The sequence below is a fragment of the Thamnophis elegans genome, chromosome 1, assembly GCF_009769535.1.
Source record: "Thamnophis elegans isolate rThaEle1 chromosome 1, rThaEle1.pri, whole genome shotgun sequence".
NCBI classification, from domain to species: Eukaryota; Metazoa; Chordata; class Lepidosauria; order Squamata; family Colubridae; genus Thamnophis; species Thamnophis elegans.
In genome coordinates, this window is record NC_045541.1 from 27759769 (window position 1) to 27777122 (window position 17354).

General features: G+C 40.1%; 1 protein-coding gene across 3 annotated transcripts in view; it reads right to left on the minus strand.

The window, feature by feature from the left end:
* CERS6 (ceramide synthase 6) overlaps positions 1-13598 on the minus strand; it is a 96506-nt gene extending 82908 nt beyond the window's left edge. For all 3 annotated transcript variants that reach the window (XM_032231522.1, XM_032231537.1, XM_032231529.1), the window contains exon 1: positions 13429-13598. In XM_032231522.1, coding sequence (XP_032087413.1) covers positions 13429-13598 — 170 coding nt within the window. The remainder of the gene's footprint in view (positions 1-13428) is intronic.
* Positions 13599-17354: the final 3756 nt, after the last annotated feature.

A 17354-nucleotide genomic window follows, 5' to 3' on the forward strand; every position in this document is an offset into this window, starting at 1 on the left:
AGTTCACCCGAGTGCAGGTAGTCCTCAAGTTATAACCATAATGAAGCCTGCTAGTATGGTCATAAGAATAGAATAACAGAGATGGACGGGACCTTGGGGGTCTTCTAGTCCAACCCCCTGCCTAGGCAGGAAACCCTATACCATTTCAGACAAATGGCTATCCAACATCTTCTTAAAGACTTCCAGTGTTGGGGCATTCACAACTTCTGGAGGCAAGTTGGTTCCACTGATTAATTGTTCTAACTGTCAGGAAATTTCTCCTTAGTTCTAGGTTGCTTCTCTCCTTGATTAGTTTCCACCCATTGCTTCTTGTCCTATCCTCAGGTGCTTTGGAGAATAGCTTGACTTCTTCTTTGTGGCAGCCCCTGAGACATTGGAACACTGTGGTCATATCACCCCTGATCCTTCTTTTCATCAGACTAGACATACCCAGATCCTGCAACAGTTCTTTAAATGTTTTAGCCTCCAGTCCCCTAATCATCTTGGTTGCTCTTCTCAAGTTGAGACAGTTGTAAATCAAGTCACCCACACGACTGACCCACTTTTATTATCTTTTTTGCAACAGTCATAAAGCAAAGCTGGCAATCTTTAAGCAAACACTGTGATCATTCGGTGAACCCCGTTGTCACGTTGGCTGAAAACATGCTAATTTTGGGCAAAACCATCATAACATGCAGTCACATTACCACAGGATGCTGCAAACAACCATAAATGCAGGCCAGTTACCAAGTGCCTGAAGTGTGGTCATGGGCGGGGGTTGCCACTGTGAACTTGGAATCGGGTTGAAAGTACCTCTAGGGAGATCTGTTGTAATTTTGAAGTGTCACTAAGCAACTGGTTGCAAGTCAAGGATAACTCATACTTCTCAATTATGCATTTTATATCCCCTCCCTTATGTCACATTAATATAGTATTGTAGCAACTAGTAGCACCAATGAAAGCTTGGGTGGAGGGGCTGCTTGTGTAACTATAAACTCATTTTTTGCAGCCAGCACCTAAGGAACTGAGTGTCGCCCCCCTCCCCCCCCCAATTCTATTCCAGGTGGTGTTTCATATTTTTATATTCTTCAAATGAACTCCCAGTGATGCATATGTCTCGTAGCCTCTGTTTTCTGAAGATGACATCTGTGAGATCATTCCGGCTAAGAAAGGCAGTGGCTCAGAATCATCCAAGGGGTATCATGGATTCCTTGTCCTAGCTCAGAGATGTCAAACTGGCGGCCTGTAGGCCGGATGTGTCACGTGCAGGCCACATCCACCCCGGCTCCGCAAAGGCAAAAAAATCACGACACGTCACATGATACGATCAAGTTTGACACCCGTGCCCTAGCTGAACACATTGATTATATCACTATCTCTACTGGTTGAACATCCAGTACTTAACACTGTTTCTTTAGTTTCAAGGCAAACGCAGTACTATATCAGTTTTAGACTCAATTTAGCAACTCTTCCCTCTTACATAAAAGCAAACATATGGAGCTTGTTAAGCAATTTGCTTCTATACAATTCTTATGTGCAATTAGTCTTTGTGGAAGAGTAATTACTCTAAAACATTATAATGAAAACTAGATTTTCACAGATGTAATGAAAAGAAAATCTTTGATGAAGTTAGCATTCAGGTTACTGAAGACTAAATACTTAACAGTACTTGGGAGCATTCCACTGAATTCAGCAACACATATGCCAAAATAACCATGATTAAAGTATTTAACAAAAAAGTACAGTGATTTTGCCAAGAAAAATGAATCATACTTGCTTATTAACAGTTCTAAGGCAAAAAAAAAAGCCACAATCTGGAGCTTCTGCTACATTTGCATTTTATGATTTAAGCAATGGAAACATTTAAAGGGCAAGATGTTAAATGTACTGTACTACAGTGTGGGATAATGAACTGAGATCACAGCATCTGATAAGTATATCTGCATATGCTTATCAGATTCTGTGATCTCAGTTCATTATTCCAAAATGTATGGTGAAGTGAAGTGAGCAGCATTAAATGCTATATCTCAGAATTGATGTAGCATTTAATGCTATTAAAAAAAAAACAACCGGAAAAGTGAAAGTCCTTTTTCCTCAAAATGCTAAAAGGTGAATGTCTACTACATTTCATCTATCTGAATTTCAATAGCTATTGAACGCATTTGCAAATTATGCTAAGCCACATTGAGACTTGGTTTAACATTTGAGAAACTTGGAACGTAGTTTGGACCAGCACTTTTCCTGTGCACCACTTGGAGAATCCAAGCGATGGGTTAAATCAGTCTGGTTGCCCTGGGACTGAGGAATCTTTTTCCTTGGCCACGCCTCCTGGTGTTACTTGGCGCCAGAATTTTTCCTCAGTCTGCCCATTCAGGACTTATATTTGTGAGCTTCAGCGTAATTTATCTAGGCTTGGACTCTCCTTCTAGTATTTCCTTTTCTTTTTCCTTAATTTGTTTTTCCTATAATTAACAGTTCATTTGTCTCCCCTTTTTGCTTCACGTCGTTTGATTTCTCCTAGAGACTCGGAGGTAGGTGTGGTGGTGGGTGGTGCTCTGCTTGCCGCGCTGCCTTTGGACGGCAGCAGAGAGTTGCCGCTTTTCCTTTAAAGCGGAGCAGGAGTGGCGAGGCTTCTGGCGGGTGCTGCCGTTTCCCTTTTTTAGTTGGAATTGTTGTTTTTTTGCGATTCCCTCCCCCATCAGAGGGCGTAGCCTGCCGCGGAGGGGTGCGCGGCCGCTTTAAATCATGCGGCCGCCATTTTCACCTCCTTCTTCTCCCTCGCACCGGAATGGTGGCCAATTGGATGTTCCCGCTCAGCCACGTGTCTGCAGATAGCCGCAGGGTGGTTAGCTGGCCTTGATCAGATCTCTGGCTAGGTCACTTCCACCCACAGCGTTTCCCCAAGTGGCGCTGGCGTCTTGGCCACCTGATGGTCATACACTGACATAGGGAGGATTTTTTGGTAATTTTGTTTGCCTTTTATCCACTGATTCTCCCTAATCTAGCTGCCTGGTCTTGCAGCCTCGGCTGCTTTTCCACCTTTTCACCTCCCGTCGAGTGTCTGGATTCATTGGACTCATTGCAGAGCCCCAGTTTTACTCCCCTGGATTTTTTCCCACAAACTGTTCCTGCTTCCATAACATCTGCATGGCTTCTGATCCAGCACCAGCCACCAGAGTCTCCTTCACCTCCTGACCTCCACCTGTATTGGCCTATTGTCTGAAGTCTGGCCATCAGGCCATGGAGCATCCTAGCCCATATGACTCCCTTGATGGTAGACCAGGTCCCTCTCAAGCTCCTAGCAAGGGAACTTCTGCAGGCAGTGGCAAGGGGGTAAGGAAGGGCAGGGTGGCCAGTCAGGATAGCCATCCCTATCAGGCACCTTCCGCGGCGGTGACTAGGGATGCAGAAAGGCGGCAGCGGGCTCTCGACAAACAATTCGAGAAGACCCAACACCAGGCTGTGAGGGAGTGCCCTCTGCCTACCCCTCCTGTTGGGACAGTCATTCCACCACTCCCAAGGGGGATCGCCTGTCCGTAATTGATGAGGAAGTGGGCTCCCAGGACCTCTCCCCGGATAGGTCTCTGGCTGAACTGGGCTCACCTGCTTTTTCATGTGTTTCTGAGTCAGGGCTCGCCCCAAGAACCCTACCCTGAGGGGGCTCACTGATCCCATCCTTGCCCGGCATGTTCCTCCTCCTTCCAGGGATCCCGTTGGTTCGGACTCTGACAAAGCTCAGGAACCTGAGTTATCTGCCCACATGCAGGCGGTGGTCACCTGTGCCATCTCTCAGGGCATTGCCCAGGGGATGCAGAGGTGTGACCAAGCACCAGACCCTGTTCTCTGCCCCTGCTACTATACAGATAGCAGGAAGATTAGTATATTAATCTTGTGGGAATCAAGACACTGGGAACCAAGGCACTTATACATTCATACATACAGTAAACTCCATAAATGCAACTTTGAACTTCTAAAGAAAACAAGAGACCTTATCAGAGGTCATTCAGCAGATTCTGACCAGTTTTGGAGAACTGGTAAATACCATCTCTGACTGGCCCCATCTCCATCTATTCTCTGCCCCCCGAGTCCCAGCTAATCGGGAGAAATGGAGATTTACAGCATCCTTCCCCTGGAGTGGGGAGAGAATGGAGATTTTACAGTATCCTTCCCCTGGCATGTCCACCAAGCTACACCACGCCCACCAAGCCACGTCCACAGAACCAGTAGAAAAAAAATGAATCCCACCACTGGACCTTATATATGATTGCTTAGAATAAATTCTCATTGCCTTCAGTATTTTCAAGTAATTATGCAAGTAACATTACAAGAAAATGGCGTTGAGGGGGGGAATTGGGGGAGTTTTGAGTCAATTATGAATCCTAGTGATTACCCAACTAGTTCTTGAAATTTTCTTAGCAAAGTTTTTCAGAATTGATTTGCCCTTGCTTCCTTCCTAGGGCTGGGAAAGAACGCCTGGCCCAAGGTTACCTAACTGGTTTTGTGCCTAAGACAGGACTAGAATTCATGCTCTCCCAGTTTCTAGCCCGATGCCTTAACCATTGCACCAAAAACAGATCTAGTAGGATGCTAGCAGACACAAATTACAGTCAAGAAAATATATTGATTTTGATATCTATTAGAATTATGAAGATACAAAAACCAAATTTCATCTGAAGTGGGAGAAAAAACTTGAATCTAAACCTGTAAGAAACTAGGCAATGGTGATAAAGAGGAGTTAAAGTTACGCATATGAGCAATGGTTCATAATAATGAGGCTGATTATTAACCCAGAGTTTGTTCATTTAAATCCATCTCTCTAATCGCATAAAATGAACCCAAAGAGGCATTTCTATTTAAATATTTTTCAGAAGGTTCAAATAGTTACATATGCATCACTTGATTTAGCAGCATGTTTTTATTGCAAAACAAACTGAAAGCGGCATAAAGAAAGAATTTAAGTGTTTAAATAAATTCTAGTGAAATATTCCCTCGGATTGGAGAAAGCGTGTGATGGGATGTTGGTTTACCTCAAATGCTGTTTATTGCAACTACTGTAGGAAATGTAAATCTCTTCCACTTGCAACCAAACTCTTTTAATTTGCAGGTGTGGCATTACGGAACAGTTTTTAAACTACAACCCAGTAATTCTGTATGAAGAACCTTTTAATTGAGAATTACCATAGCCTATTCTTCTCCCTAGACAGCAATATTTCAGACAAAAATGCCAATTTGCAAATTCATCTACTATTTGATGTTCCAGGATGAATAGTATTTATCAGTAAGAATAAATTGTATTAGACAATTTCAGGTTCAAAATGAATTTAACTGTGCTCCATCTAGAAGCTGCTCTAGTACCTTGGCTTAGAAAAGTCTCAGTGCATCTGGCATGAATTGATTTGCTTAAGTTCTATAATAAGTTCTTGCAAAAAGAGCTCACTTAATAGTAGGATACATTTTTCATGAGTTAAGTATCCATCCTGATCCAAACCAGAACAACCCAGTCTAAGCTGCCTTGGTGAAGGTTCTTCTTCCACTCAGCCTACTGTATATGTTTCCAATGTCTAGTATAGATGTTATTGATTATGCTAGCAAGACTTACTGGGCAATAACGGGCTGGAACATTTTTAGTTCCCTTCTGCCAGATAGATAGACCAGGGATGTCAAATTGAAGGCCAGGGGGCTGGATCCGGCCCACAAGGTGCTTAGATCTGGCCTGCGGGGCCACCCTGGAAACAGCAAAGGATTGGCCCATGGTGCCTCTGTCAACAAAAACAGCCAACATTTTCACTGGCAGAGGTTATAGGAGGCATCACAGTTGAAAATGGAGCTCGGGAGCCCATTTTTACTGGCCGAGCACTCCAGCCACCAGACATCCCCAACACGAGGGATGTAGATCTGGCCACGCTCACCCCGGTCCCCGGAGGTCAAACACAATCCTGATGCAGCCCTCAATGAAATTGAGTTTGGCATCCCTGAGGTAGACTTTCACGGTCCCTTCCAAACATTTTTTTCCAGTTCTAGTGAGAAGCAGCCCATCTGTTACCAGAAGTCCCTCATCAGAAATGCCTCCCATTATCAAAAAATCCAAATTATTCTGATTGGCCCCATTCATAGCCAAATGTTCATTTCTAGCATTTTTTCTCCCAGTTCTAAGTCCTAGAACAGGAAGGAATAGAAAATAAAATATCACCAGTGTCCCCAGATTCCTCACTCTCCTGCCCAGTATTTTGTGGTCCCTTGCAGCATCTTCAAAGGTGTGTCTGGCTGTGCTATTTGTTTCCACATAGTTCAGTAGGAAGAAAAACTGGTCAGTGGTTTAAAAAAGCATAATATCTCAGCACTCTGGCTCATATTTGCATTCTTTTTGATGCCTGTGCTGTATTTGTACACCAAGATGGAAGCTTATATGAGCAAAACTTATTTTACACAAAGAGCGAACTAAGTATTTCACAATGGTAGAATTCACACATCACATTAAACCATGATGGAGCTTTTTTAATTTTTGATCAGTATCTTGTAGGAACCAAGGCACTCATTTATAAACCTTGGCTACTATAATCTATGAACCCAATCAATTATGGTTTATTCAATTTGCCATTTAATGGCAAATTGATATAACAATTATAGATGTTTAAATATTTTATTCTTTGTTTTTATTTATTTCTTCAATTTATAGGCCATCCAATTTCTAAACAACTGTGGGTGGTTTACAACAACAACAAAAGCCTCCATAAAAAGAATACAAGAATACAATCAACTGGAAGAGCAAAATATCAAAATAGAAGCAAAATAGATCAGCATAAAATGGAACAACACAAAATAATACCTCCAAAAAGGAGGAGGATGGACAATCAAGGCCTGGTAGAGTAAGTTTTTCAATAATTTCCTGAATGTAAGGGTAGGAGCCACATGAATCTGTGAGTGGAAATAATTACAGATATAAAGAGAAATGTATTATTTTTGTTTGATTGAAAAATTAAAGAAATGTAAAAAATATTTTCTTTCTTGCAAACATGATCAGTTTTAATTTTACATCATACTATTGCAATTACAATCATATATTTATTGCAACTAATAAATCAAATGAGAAAATCATTATTGGGACACTCAAATAGATCCAATATTTTGCAAGCTACTAATAGTAGAGTTTAACAATTTTTCCAAAAACCACTATTTTCCAGACACAATATTTTTCTATTTTATTGATTGAAATGAAATGAAATTATTGATAATATAATTAAAATATTTTACAGATCTGGTTGCCTAAAATGGTTGCCTAAAATAGCAAATAAAATATTACCAATTTGTTGAGAAATACGCAATGTAATAAAAGTTGTGCTGGCATTTTATCATTTCCCAGTATTCTTCCATCACAGTTTAAAGCTACTATAGTTGAAGTTTACTATTTTCATAATTCAGTACCATTTTCTTAAAAATGACCCTGCTTTCCCAAAAATAAGACCTCCCCAGATAATAAGCCCAATCGGACTTTCGAGCACATGTGTTAAAATAAGCCCTCCTCCCAAAATAAGCCCTCCCCGAAAATATTGCAACACAGCAGCAGCCATGATGTGACCATGTTCGCTGCTTCTTGCACGCAAAAATAATAAGACCTCCCCGAAAATAAGTCCAAGTGCTTATTTTGGGGGGGGGGTCAAAAGAAAATAAGACCCTGTCTTATTTTGGGGGAAATATGGTACTATAATTAAAGTATACCTATTTCATACTTCACCATCATTTTATTCCTTGGATTATTTATAGCTGATTCCTGGAATACATTGAAAGATTAATTTTCATCTAGGAGCTACGTTTGCAGAACATATAAAAAAAATAAACTGCCATCTTGTATCTGTCACTATTTGTTTTTATTTACAAAAAACTCACTTTGTAACCAAAGTATCTCATTCCAGTTATTTCATTTTATTGCACTTTACTTCACTGCATTGTACTGTACTACATTCATTTTTACTAGTTTTCAATTGCTGGGCATACCCTATGATATCCAGATATAGAAGTTTTGCTCATGCAGTCACATATACAATAGGAGGTTTTTATCTTGTTTGAGGAAAACAATATTTGCCTCTTTATTTAAGTAAATCAACCAACAATTTTGCAAAACCACATGCTAGAGCCCCAAATAATACTGAGATCCAGACTGGAGAATAACTGTAGCATGCAGAAGCCATCATTTCATGGTTTGGGACCTGTTAAACTATGATTTGCTACAAAAGCATATAAATTTCTTGTCTCCTCTCACAAGCACAAAAATCCATAATGTGTAAACCCCTACTTTCTCATTTATTCAATAAAGAATGGTTAAGCAAAAAATGTTGCATGAATGTAGCTTGTGTATACTTTGCATAAACATTATATTTTCCTGTCTTCTTGTTTTTAAACTTAAAAAGCATGTGCGATACGGACAGGCCAATAGAGAAAGAAAGACAGTTTAGAATGTAGTAGCCTTTGCATTTGATCATCAGATCATAAGCCCCATTTGTCACTGGGTTTACACATAACGCTAAGTCATAATGTGTTTTGTTGGGCTGTGCTTCAATGTAGGGTACGAATCCAGCCACTGTGTTTATAGATGGTAGTTTATGGCTTTATTAAATAAATCATGCTTAAATAAACCATGCCTTTGTCTCTGAACCAAGGATTTAATACAATACAATACAATACAATAGCAGAGTTGGAAGGAACCTTGGAGGTCTTCTAGTCCAACCCCCTGCCTAGGCAGGAAACCCTATACCGTTTCAGACAAATGGCTATCCAACATCTTCTTAAAGACTTCCAGTGTTGGGGCATTCACAACTTCTGGAGGCAAGCTGTTCTACTGTTAATTGTTCTAACTGTCAGGAAATTTCTCCTCAGTTCTAAGTTGCTTCTCTCCTTGATTAGTTTCCACCCATTGCTTCTTGTTCTACCCTCAGGTGCCTTGGAAAATAGTTTGACTCCCTCTTCTTTGTGGCAACCCCTGCTATCATGTCTCCCCTAGTCCTTCTTTCTATTAAACTAGACATACCCAGTTCCTGCATTTACTACTTCAGTACCTTCTCCTTCCAGAAATTTTCATTCACAAAAATTAACATGTTCAGAATTCTGGAGAGGAAGCAGCATCATTTTGTTCTGTCCTTAAAAATTAGACAGCAAAGAGGCGCAGGACAATCTGACAAGGTTTACAGAGTATACTAGGCTATACATTTGATTTTGATTTTGGCTTAGCAGTGTGTGTGAATCTAGTCACTGTGATTTGTAAACAATGGTTTATGGCTTAAAATTGGGAATTCATCCAAATTGTGGCTTAGTTGATAAATCATGGTTAAAACTCTGAATCCAGGCATCTGTGCCAAATACACAAGAATTGGCTAATGTAACTTTATAAATAAAATAATCAGTTGTTTGATTCAAAGTTTCCTATATTAATTTAAAAATAAACAATTTTCATCCAGAGCTAATTAAAGTTCAGCTTGTAACCCTAAACTTAACATATATAGTTTTCACATGAATTTCCCTTGTCCTCCTCATGCAAACATTGAAAATCTGAGTATCCATCTTTTTATAAAAAGCAATTGATATGAAGTGCATACAATCACTGAACATGCAGTTTCTTCTGAAATTGAATTATACAGTACTCCCCAGAAGAAATCCTTCAAATACACAAAGCCCAAAAGAAACTCCAGGTCATACAGTTTACCTTCCACTGTAGACAATTAAATATGTTTGCAAAGTGTTTGCTTCTTATGTATAAAGAACAAAAGGACATTACTGGATATTCAGTTTTAGCTAATAAAATAAAAGGCAACTTGTTCCTTTCCTTTCCAGAGCAAACTGTTATGCAACAATGAAACTCTGGTTGCTTAGCTTTAAAATAAAGGAAAGGGGTACTATTTCAATAGCCTGTTTCTCATCTTACATATTCCAAATAAATTGGTTTTTTCCCAAATATCTTTCAACTTATAATAGTTCTGTCCTATCAATACCTGTTCATGACATAATTCTGTCAGTTATGTTGCTCAATTTTCACACCTTCTATCATGATCATTCTGTCATAAACTGAAAATAAGGGACAAGAACAGAGTACATTCAGTGAGTTCAGAACAGAAGATAAGTGCTGTGGTTATGGATTACCAGAAATCTTTTTGAAAAATGGAGATCAAAGAACGTGATTAGAGATGAGGGAGACAAATGTATCTGTAGCATTACCCAAAGATGAAGTTCTGTTGCATCCACTATAAGTGGTGATGAAAGACATTGCTGCCTTCTCTCAAAAGGAGTTTATTCGTGGACAAGGAGCACTAGGAAATAAGGCTAATAAAGAGGTGGGTTGTCCCATTTAGCTGAACCAGTAGTGGAATTCAGGCCTGGGTTGCAGAACCGGCAGCAACCCAGGCCTGCCACACCCCCAAACCGGTTCCCTTGCTGCTGCTTGGTCACCGCCATTTTGGATTTTAGTGACATGCACGCAGAACCATTTACATTGAACTGTGCACGCACGCACGTGCAGAGCGAAGCACACACACACACGTTGCAAAATGGCAGTAACACCGGCAGCAACACCTGAACTAATAGCAGCAGCATTATCTTCGGGTATGACTATGCTCAGCAGACGTCTTTGGCACTGTTTGGCCCAGTCATAGCTTCAGCTGCTAGATATTAACAGACATTTTTCAGCTAGGCAACATCTTTTCTCCTTTCTGTACTTTCTTAAACAGAGCAATCCTAAAATATGTGGAGAGAGAGGAAGGAAAAAAGGCAGGGAAATTTTCTTTTCCAATACATTGCCAGCTTGTGGTGACAGCGGGGAGGGGGGAGGCATAGTCCCCCCCCTTCTTTTCTATTTGACTATTTTTGTACCTTCCTACTTTGTCCTTCCACAACTTCTAATCAGAAGGAAAGGAACTCTGTCAAGGCTAGCACAGAGTTCTTTCTCCACAGAGTATAGGAAAGTACTGGATATTATGAATCTATCACTTCTGCTGGCTCACCTCTGGCATGTGTGTGAGTGTCAGAGTATCACTGGCTACAGACTTTTCCACAGGCACAAGAAAGATGCTTGCAAGTTCCTTTCAATACTGATATTTTTTAAACAATGGAGAAGGTAGAATTTGAAAGATCTCATGACCCTTGGAAAACCCTACCATGGACACATAAACTACAGTCTAGAATAAATAGACTTTTCTTTCCAAAGTACTTACTTACCTGTTTCTATCTGTTGCTGCTATTCAGAGGAAGGCCTTAAAAAACTTTAAAAAGCATGTAATGTTTAATGGAAAAGAGCAAGTGATAAAGGCCTTTCATCCCCTCTCTTAAAGAGCTTCTATGAAATACCTTGACTACATTGGGGAAGTAGACAAACCTCCCCCCCACCCAAGAACTCAAGCTGAAAAGAGAGGGGTGGGATGAAGAAGAGGAGTCAGGGGATTGAAAGTAAAAATCAAGTAATACAGAAAAAAAGGGTCCATATACTGTTATCAACCTCATCCTTTTATCATCTAGTATGTCAGATTAAGCAGCTTTGATATGTTATACACAATCAGTATATTAAATAAATCAATGACAAAGAAAATCTTAACAATTTGGGCTGACAATATCACCTGGAAACCTGGAATAAAAAAGTAAAATTCTAAAAAGTATCAATCCTAAGGGATTGGGGAAAGAATTGTGCAGAAGTATACCTAAGCAATTCTCCAACAACAAACAACCCCTTTTACTGTATACTATCTTCATTCTATGGATTGGGTGACATTTACAATGTTTCGCCAGTTTACATTAGGATTTAGGAACTATAATTTATTACATTGCTAATTTGATCAACAGACATTTTACCTGTGGTGAATTTTTTTTTTTTTTGAGTTGAGGACTAAAAACGAACATGAATTGTACCTTCATTATTAATGCAATCTAGTTTATGACAAGAACATATTACTCTTTTAAGTAAATTCACAAGCCTTATCCTTTTTGTTTATTAACTACGACAATATACAAATTACTTGCTTATAAAAAGTAGAGATTTATTTTTAGAATTGAACAATATTGAAAAGTTATTTAGGATCTATTCTGATCCAAGGTTCATGACTCTATTTGTTTTTACCTGCTTGAAATTCTATAGCTTTAGCCTGGAATTAAACTAGTTATTTTAAAAACTCATTTAAGGCTATGGCTATGTAAAGAAAGCATTTTCTTTTCTTTTAATGGACTTTATAGTTTCTCCTTCCTAATCCTGCTATTAGAAAACAGTGTTTGGAGTCCGAGGGCCTATCTTAAAATACATTCCACTGAATCCTGTAATATTTATCTGAAACACAAAGCCATGAGGTTGTTCAAAAGAAGTTGATTGAGCTAACAAGAGACAAGAGTTTTGCTTTTTCCGAAGCATATAAATCTCCACAAGATAAAACCACACACAAATCCCCATTCTTCCAATCTTGAGACCAACGGACTGGCTGATACCTGTCAATGAAATTTTGCCTTTGAATGCCATCATGTGGGCATGTTGCCCATCGCAAAACCGCCTGCTCTGATACTGTGGAAGAGCGGATCTACCATGAACTCAAATGCTCCCCAGCCAAAATACAAGGTTTTTTTTTGTTGATGATGGTTTTTTTTTTTTTTTTTTGCTTTAGAAATCCAATGATCACACCCTGGACTAAAATGTGCCTACCGTCCCTGTCCTACTGTCCCCATTGATATGTACTCATTTTATGTGTTCCTGGCCATGTTATACTTATTTATATCCATCTATTTGTACCAATCTCATGCAATAATGTCCATGTCTATTCTAATACCTGTTACCTTGTACAGATTGACAAATAAACAAATATAAAATAAAATAAATGTTAAGGAAACCACATTTCCCTCTCCTCTCTCTTCTTTTTCTTCTGGGAAGTTTGATCCATCCATCCCACAGCCCTAACTCCAGAGGCTAAATTGGTGTGTGTATGTGGGGAAACATGCCATAAGGGTTCTTTCCCTACCACATACATACATAATACACATATAATATATATGTATATGTACATTATATGTATACATATTATATGTATGTATGTGTATATATATATATATATATATATATATATATATATATATATATATATATATATATACACACACACACACACACACACACATATATACACATATATATACATTACATACATACATACACATATATACACATACATATAAATTAATATATACACACACATATATATACACACACATATACAACAGGCGCACCCGGCTGGCTGGGGTGGGGGGGGATATATAATATCTTCAGGCAGACACCAACCAACTCCAAGAGGCCAACGCGACCCCCGCCCCCCGCCCCCAGCCAGCCGGGTGAGCCTGTTGTTCACGGGAACAGCGGACTTTTCCCACCGGAGGCTGAGGTGAGATGGTGCGGAGGGGGGAACGGGGAACGGGGGAAGGAAGGCGATGCCACCTCACCTTTCGAAAAGCATGCGGATCATGAAGATGCAGAAGGCCAGGGGAAAGGCTAAGTAGAGGTCCTCCACCTGAGGGAAGGTGGCTTCTTCGGTGTTCTTCAGATCCGCCCAAGTGACATTGTGGGGCAGCCAAAACCTCTCGTTCCAGAACCAAGCCAGGATCCCTGCCATCTTTGCTTTGTCTGGCTCAGCTTCTTCCCCCTCCCACCCCCACCTCTCTCTGGATATATATTTTTTTTTGGTTGCTTTCCTCCCCGCTTGCCGCCGCCGAAGATGCTCAGCCGCGCGCGGGTGCCCGCCGAGCTCAATGTGCCTTGAATCTGGCCGGTCAGCGCTATGGATGCTATGCTAAACCCCTCCCTGAGCGGCAGCGGCAGCAGCAGCCACCGCCGAGCTGGGCCCCGCCCAGCCTTGCCAGCTTGCCAAGCTTCAAGCCAAGGGGCCGCCCTGCCTGTCACAAGTCCTTCAAGGAGGCGCCCCCTGATTGGCTGCGGGAGTTGTCAACCAGCCGGACGCAGGCGAGTCCTAACGCTCCCCGATGCAGCTGCTTCTGCCCCCCCCACTCCTCCCCCCCCATTCGATCGCGGAAGGAACGAAGGGTGGATTCCGGCCGGGCAGGTTGCTTCCTTGGGGTGCTGGAAGTTGGGGTTGTTGTTGTTGTTTAACGTGGGAAGTGGGGGTGTCGAGATCTGATGGAGAGTTTGTGTTGCTTGCAAACGAATCGAACCTTCTAGCTCTCTTTGCAGGAAACAACAACAAAGCGTTGCCTTTGGGAATATAGGCATGTGTTGAAGAGGTTGGGTGTGCAAATCACTAGAGTCATGTCACACTGTGGAGAAAATAATAGCACATCAGGAAAAGTCAGGAGCCCATCTGGTTTGAGCAAAATATGGAACATATTTGTTAGGTAAGCTCCCCGTTGGGAGAGCGAGTATGTTCAGAGAAGCGTTGTGAGTGTTGTTGGAGAACACACAAACCAGCATACAGAGACACTGCAGTTTAAATAGACTTTTACTTTCGTGGAAATAGAGGTATCAGAGTCCATCAAACAGTCCAAGTCATACATGGTTAAGACAGTCAGTCATCAAAGTCTTTCAGTTAAGGGATAATCCAAATAACATAGTCCAGTATCATATAATCAGGTCAGAACTCAAAGTTTGCTAGTAGTTGCAAAACTTACAATAGCTCACAGCACTTTCTAATAGCCAGCTTCCATAACACTCAGATCAGATCAGATCAGCCCAGCATCTTAACAGAGAGGTAACAGTCATTCTGGCTCCCTCTTATGGCTGATTGAGGAAAACAGCAACCAATCACATTTTACAGTATGATTTAAAGAAACAGGTACAACATTGTTACATGATTTATATATTGCCAACCCAACTGTTAGATTATATTCCTAACATTCTCCCCTTTGGGTAGGACAATATATAAATCTTACAATCTTAATCTGTATTCCTCACAAAAAAGTTTATGCTTTATATTACCTTGGGCCTTAGTATAATCTGTGATGTTATCCTCGGACAAACAATGCTCCAGTGAAACTAATTTACTATTCACACTTTGCCTTAAGTTCAGATATCTTATATCAGTGTGTTTTAACCTAGTTTTTACAGCAAGATTGGATGCTATCTGAATTGCTGCTTGATTGTCTTCATATACAACTATAGGTTCTCGTATGTCAATCCCCATATCAAGTAGGAGTTGTTTATAGCAAACCAAATCTGTACATAATAATGACAGACATGAGAATTCAGCTTCCATAGTTGATAGACTTAAATGTTTTTGTCTAATAGACCGCCATCCAATTAGTGCTTTCCCCAGGAATACAACAAACCCTGATGTTGATTTCCGTGTAGATACATCTGTAGCAAAACTTGCATCAGCATATGCAGTCAAGCTCAGATCATCTCTAAGTTCTAAATACATTGCATAATGCATCGTTTGCTTAAGATATCTTAGCAGCTTGCCAGTGCCTTTCAGTAGGTTCAGCATTAAACCTGGCTAATTGATTTACACTATATACTATGTTGGGTCTTGACCAATTACTCAGATACGATAAACTACCAATTAATGATTGATAAATACCCTTATCAAACACAGGGATTTTTACATCATCATGGCTAAATTCCTGGCCCATTGGAGTTTTAGCTGGTTTACACAGTTCCATCCTGAACGTTCTGAGTAGCTGGTTAATCTTCTCAGTTTGTGAGATTTTGTATCCTCCCCTAGTTTTATCTATCTTTAACCCAAGATATAATGCCTAATCTCACCAAGATGTTTTATACTGAACTGCGTCCTTAACAGTGTTATAATCCTCATAGCTTCTTGATCAGTTTTAGTGATTAATGCTATGTCATCAGTGAACAATAGTAACAATGAAATCACACCGTTACTTTCTTTTTTAAACAAACATGGATAAGCAATGCCAGCTTTAAAACTTATCTTCGTTAACTCTTTTACTATACATTGATTCCATTCATATCCTGATTGCTTCAAGCCATACAGATTCTTTTTCAACCTCCAGCAATCAGTTTTATTATCAGTTTTGAATCCTGCAGGCTTCTGTAAATATATAGCATGTTGCAACTGTGCATGAAGATATGCTTTCTCTACATCTAAATGATTAACTATATATTCATTCTTAGCTGCCCACACTAATACTGCACGTAACGTTGTAGCCTTTAAACTAGGTGCAAAGACCGCATCATAGTCATTGGCTGACTGAGCAAACCCTTGTGCAACCTGGCTGTAACCTAGCTTTATAGGTTACAGTCCCATCTACACTATTTTTAAGTTTGAAAATCCATTTACAACCAATGGCATGTTTACCTGGTGGTTACTTTATGTTTTCATACACTTCTAACCTTTGCAATGATTTTAATTCTTTTTCCATTGCATCTTTCCAAAGTTTCTGTTCCTCAGTTGGATATAGAGTTAATTCTTGGTAATTAGCAGGAACCTTATTTGCCTGACATGCTATAGACGCCTGATACCTGTCAGGTGGTCTCGTTACACGGGTTGAACGTCTAGGTATTTCAGGACTCACCAGGGGATCTCCTGTATAACCTGCTCTTGTTTTCTGGTTCGTCATGTACTTATTCCTTAATTTCTTTAACTACTGGTTTTACTACATCATCATTAGGGACTACTTGAGTGTTGATAATTACAGTATCATTTGTTTCTAATTTATTCTACCCCACTTGTTCTATAAACCTAGCACTAGCGCTACAGTGAACCTTAGCTGTGCCCTTCTCCCAAAACCTAAATGATCTATGGTTAGCCTCATATCCTACAAAAAATAACTGTCCAGCTCTATGTTGCATTTTTAGTCTCACTTGTGATGGTATATGCACCCATGCTGGGACTCCGAATGTACGTAGGTAACTCAGATTTGGTTTTCTGCCATGCTACCTAGTGAATGGCAATTCACCGGTTGTTGTATTCACCACATTATTTAAAACATGGTTACTACACATCATAGCTTCACCCCATAGTGTTTCCGGCAAACCTGAATCAGCTATCATAGTTCGAGCCATGGCCTGTAATGTTTGCCCCCTTCGTTCTACAAACGAGTTATGTTGTGGCCTATAAGGAGCAGAATGTTTGTGCTCTATTCCAGCTGTTTTTAACATTGTTTGGAATTTATAATTGGTAAACTCCGTCCCATTATCAGTAACTACAGTAATAACCTCAGCCAATTAAAAAAATGCTGAAACGTTTCTGTTTTGTTTTTCATTAAGTAACAGAAACCGTATCGTGAATAATGATCCATGATACTCAAAACATAACAGGCACCTCCCAAACTGGGTTTCTTAGGTCCTATTAAAGCAGCAAAAACAACTTCCAGAGGTTCCTTTGTTTTAAAACTATTTAGTCTGTTTGCTGGAGTAACTTTGCTTTTCTCCTGATTGCAAACATTGCAGT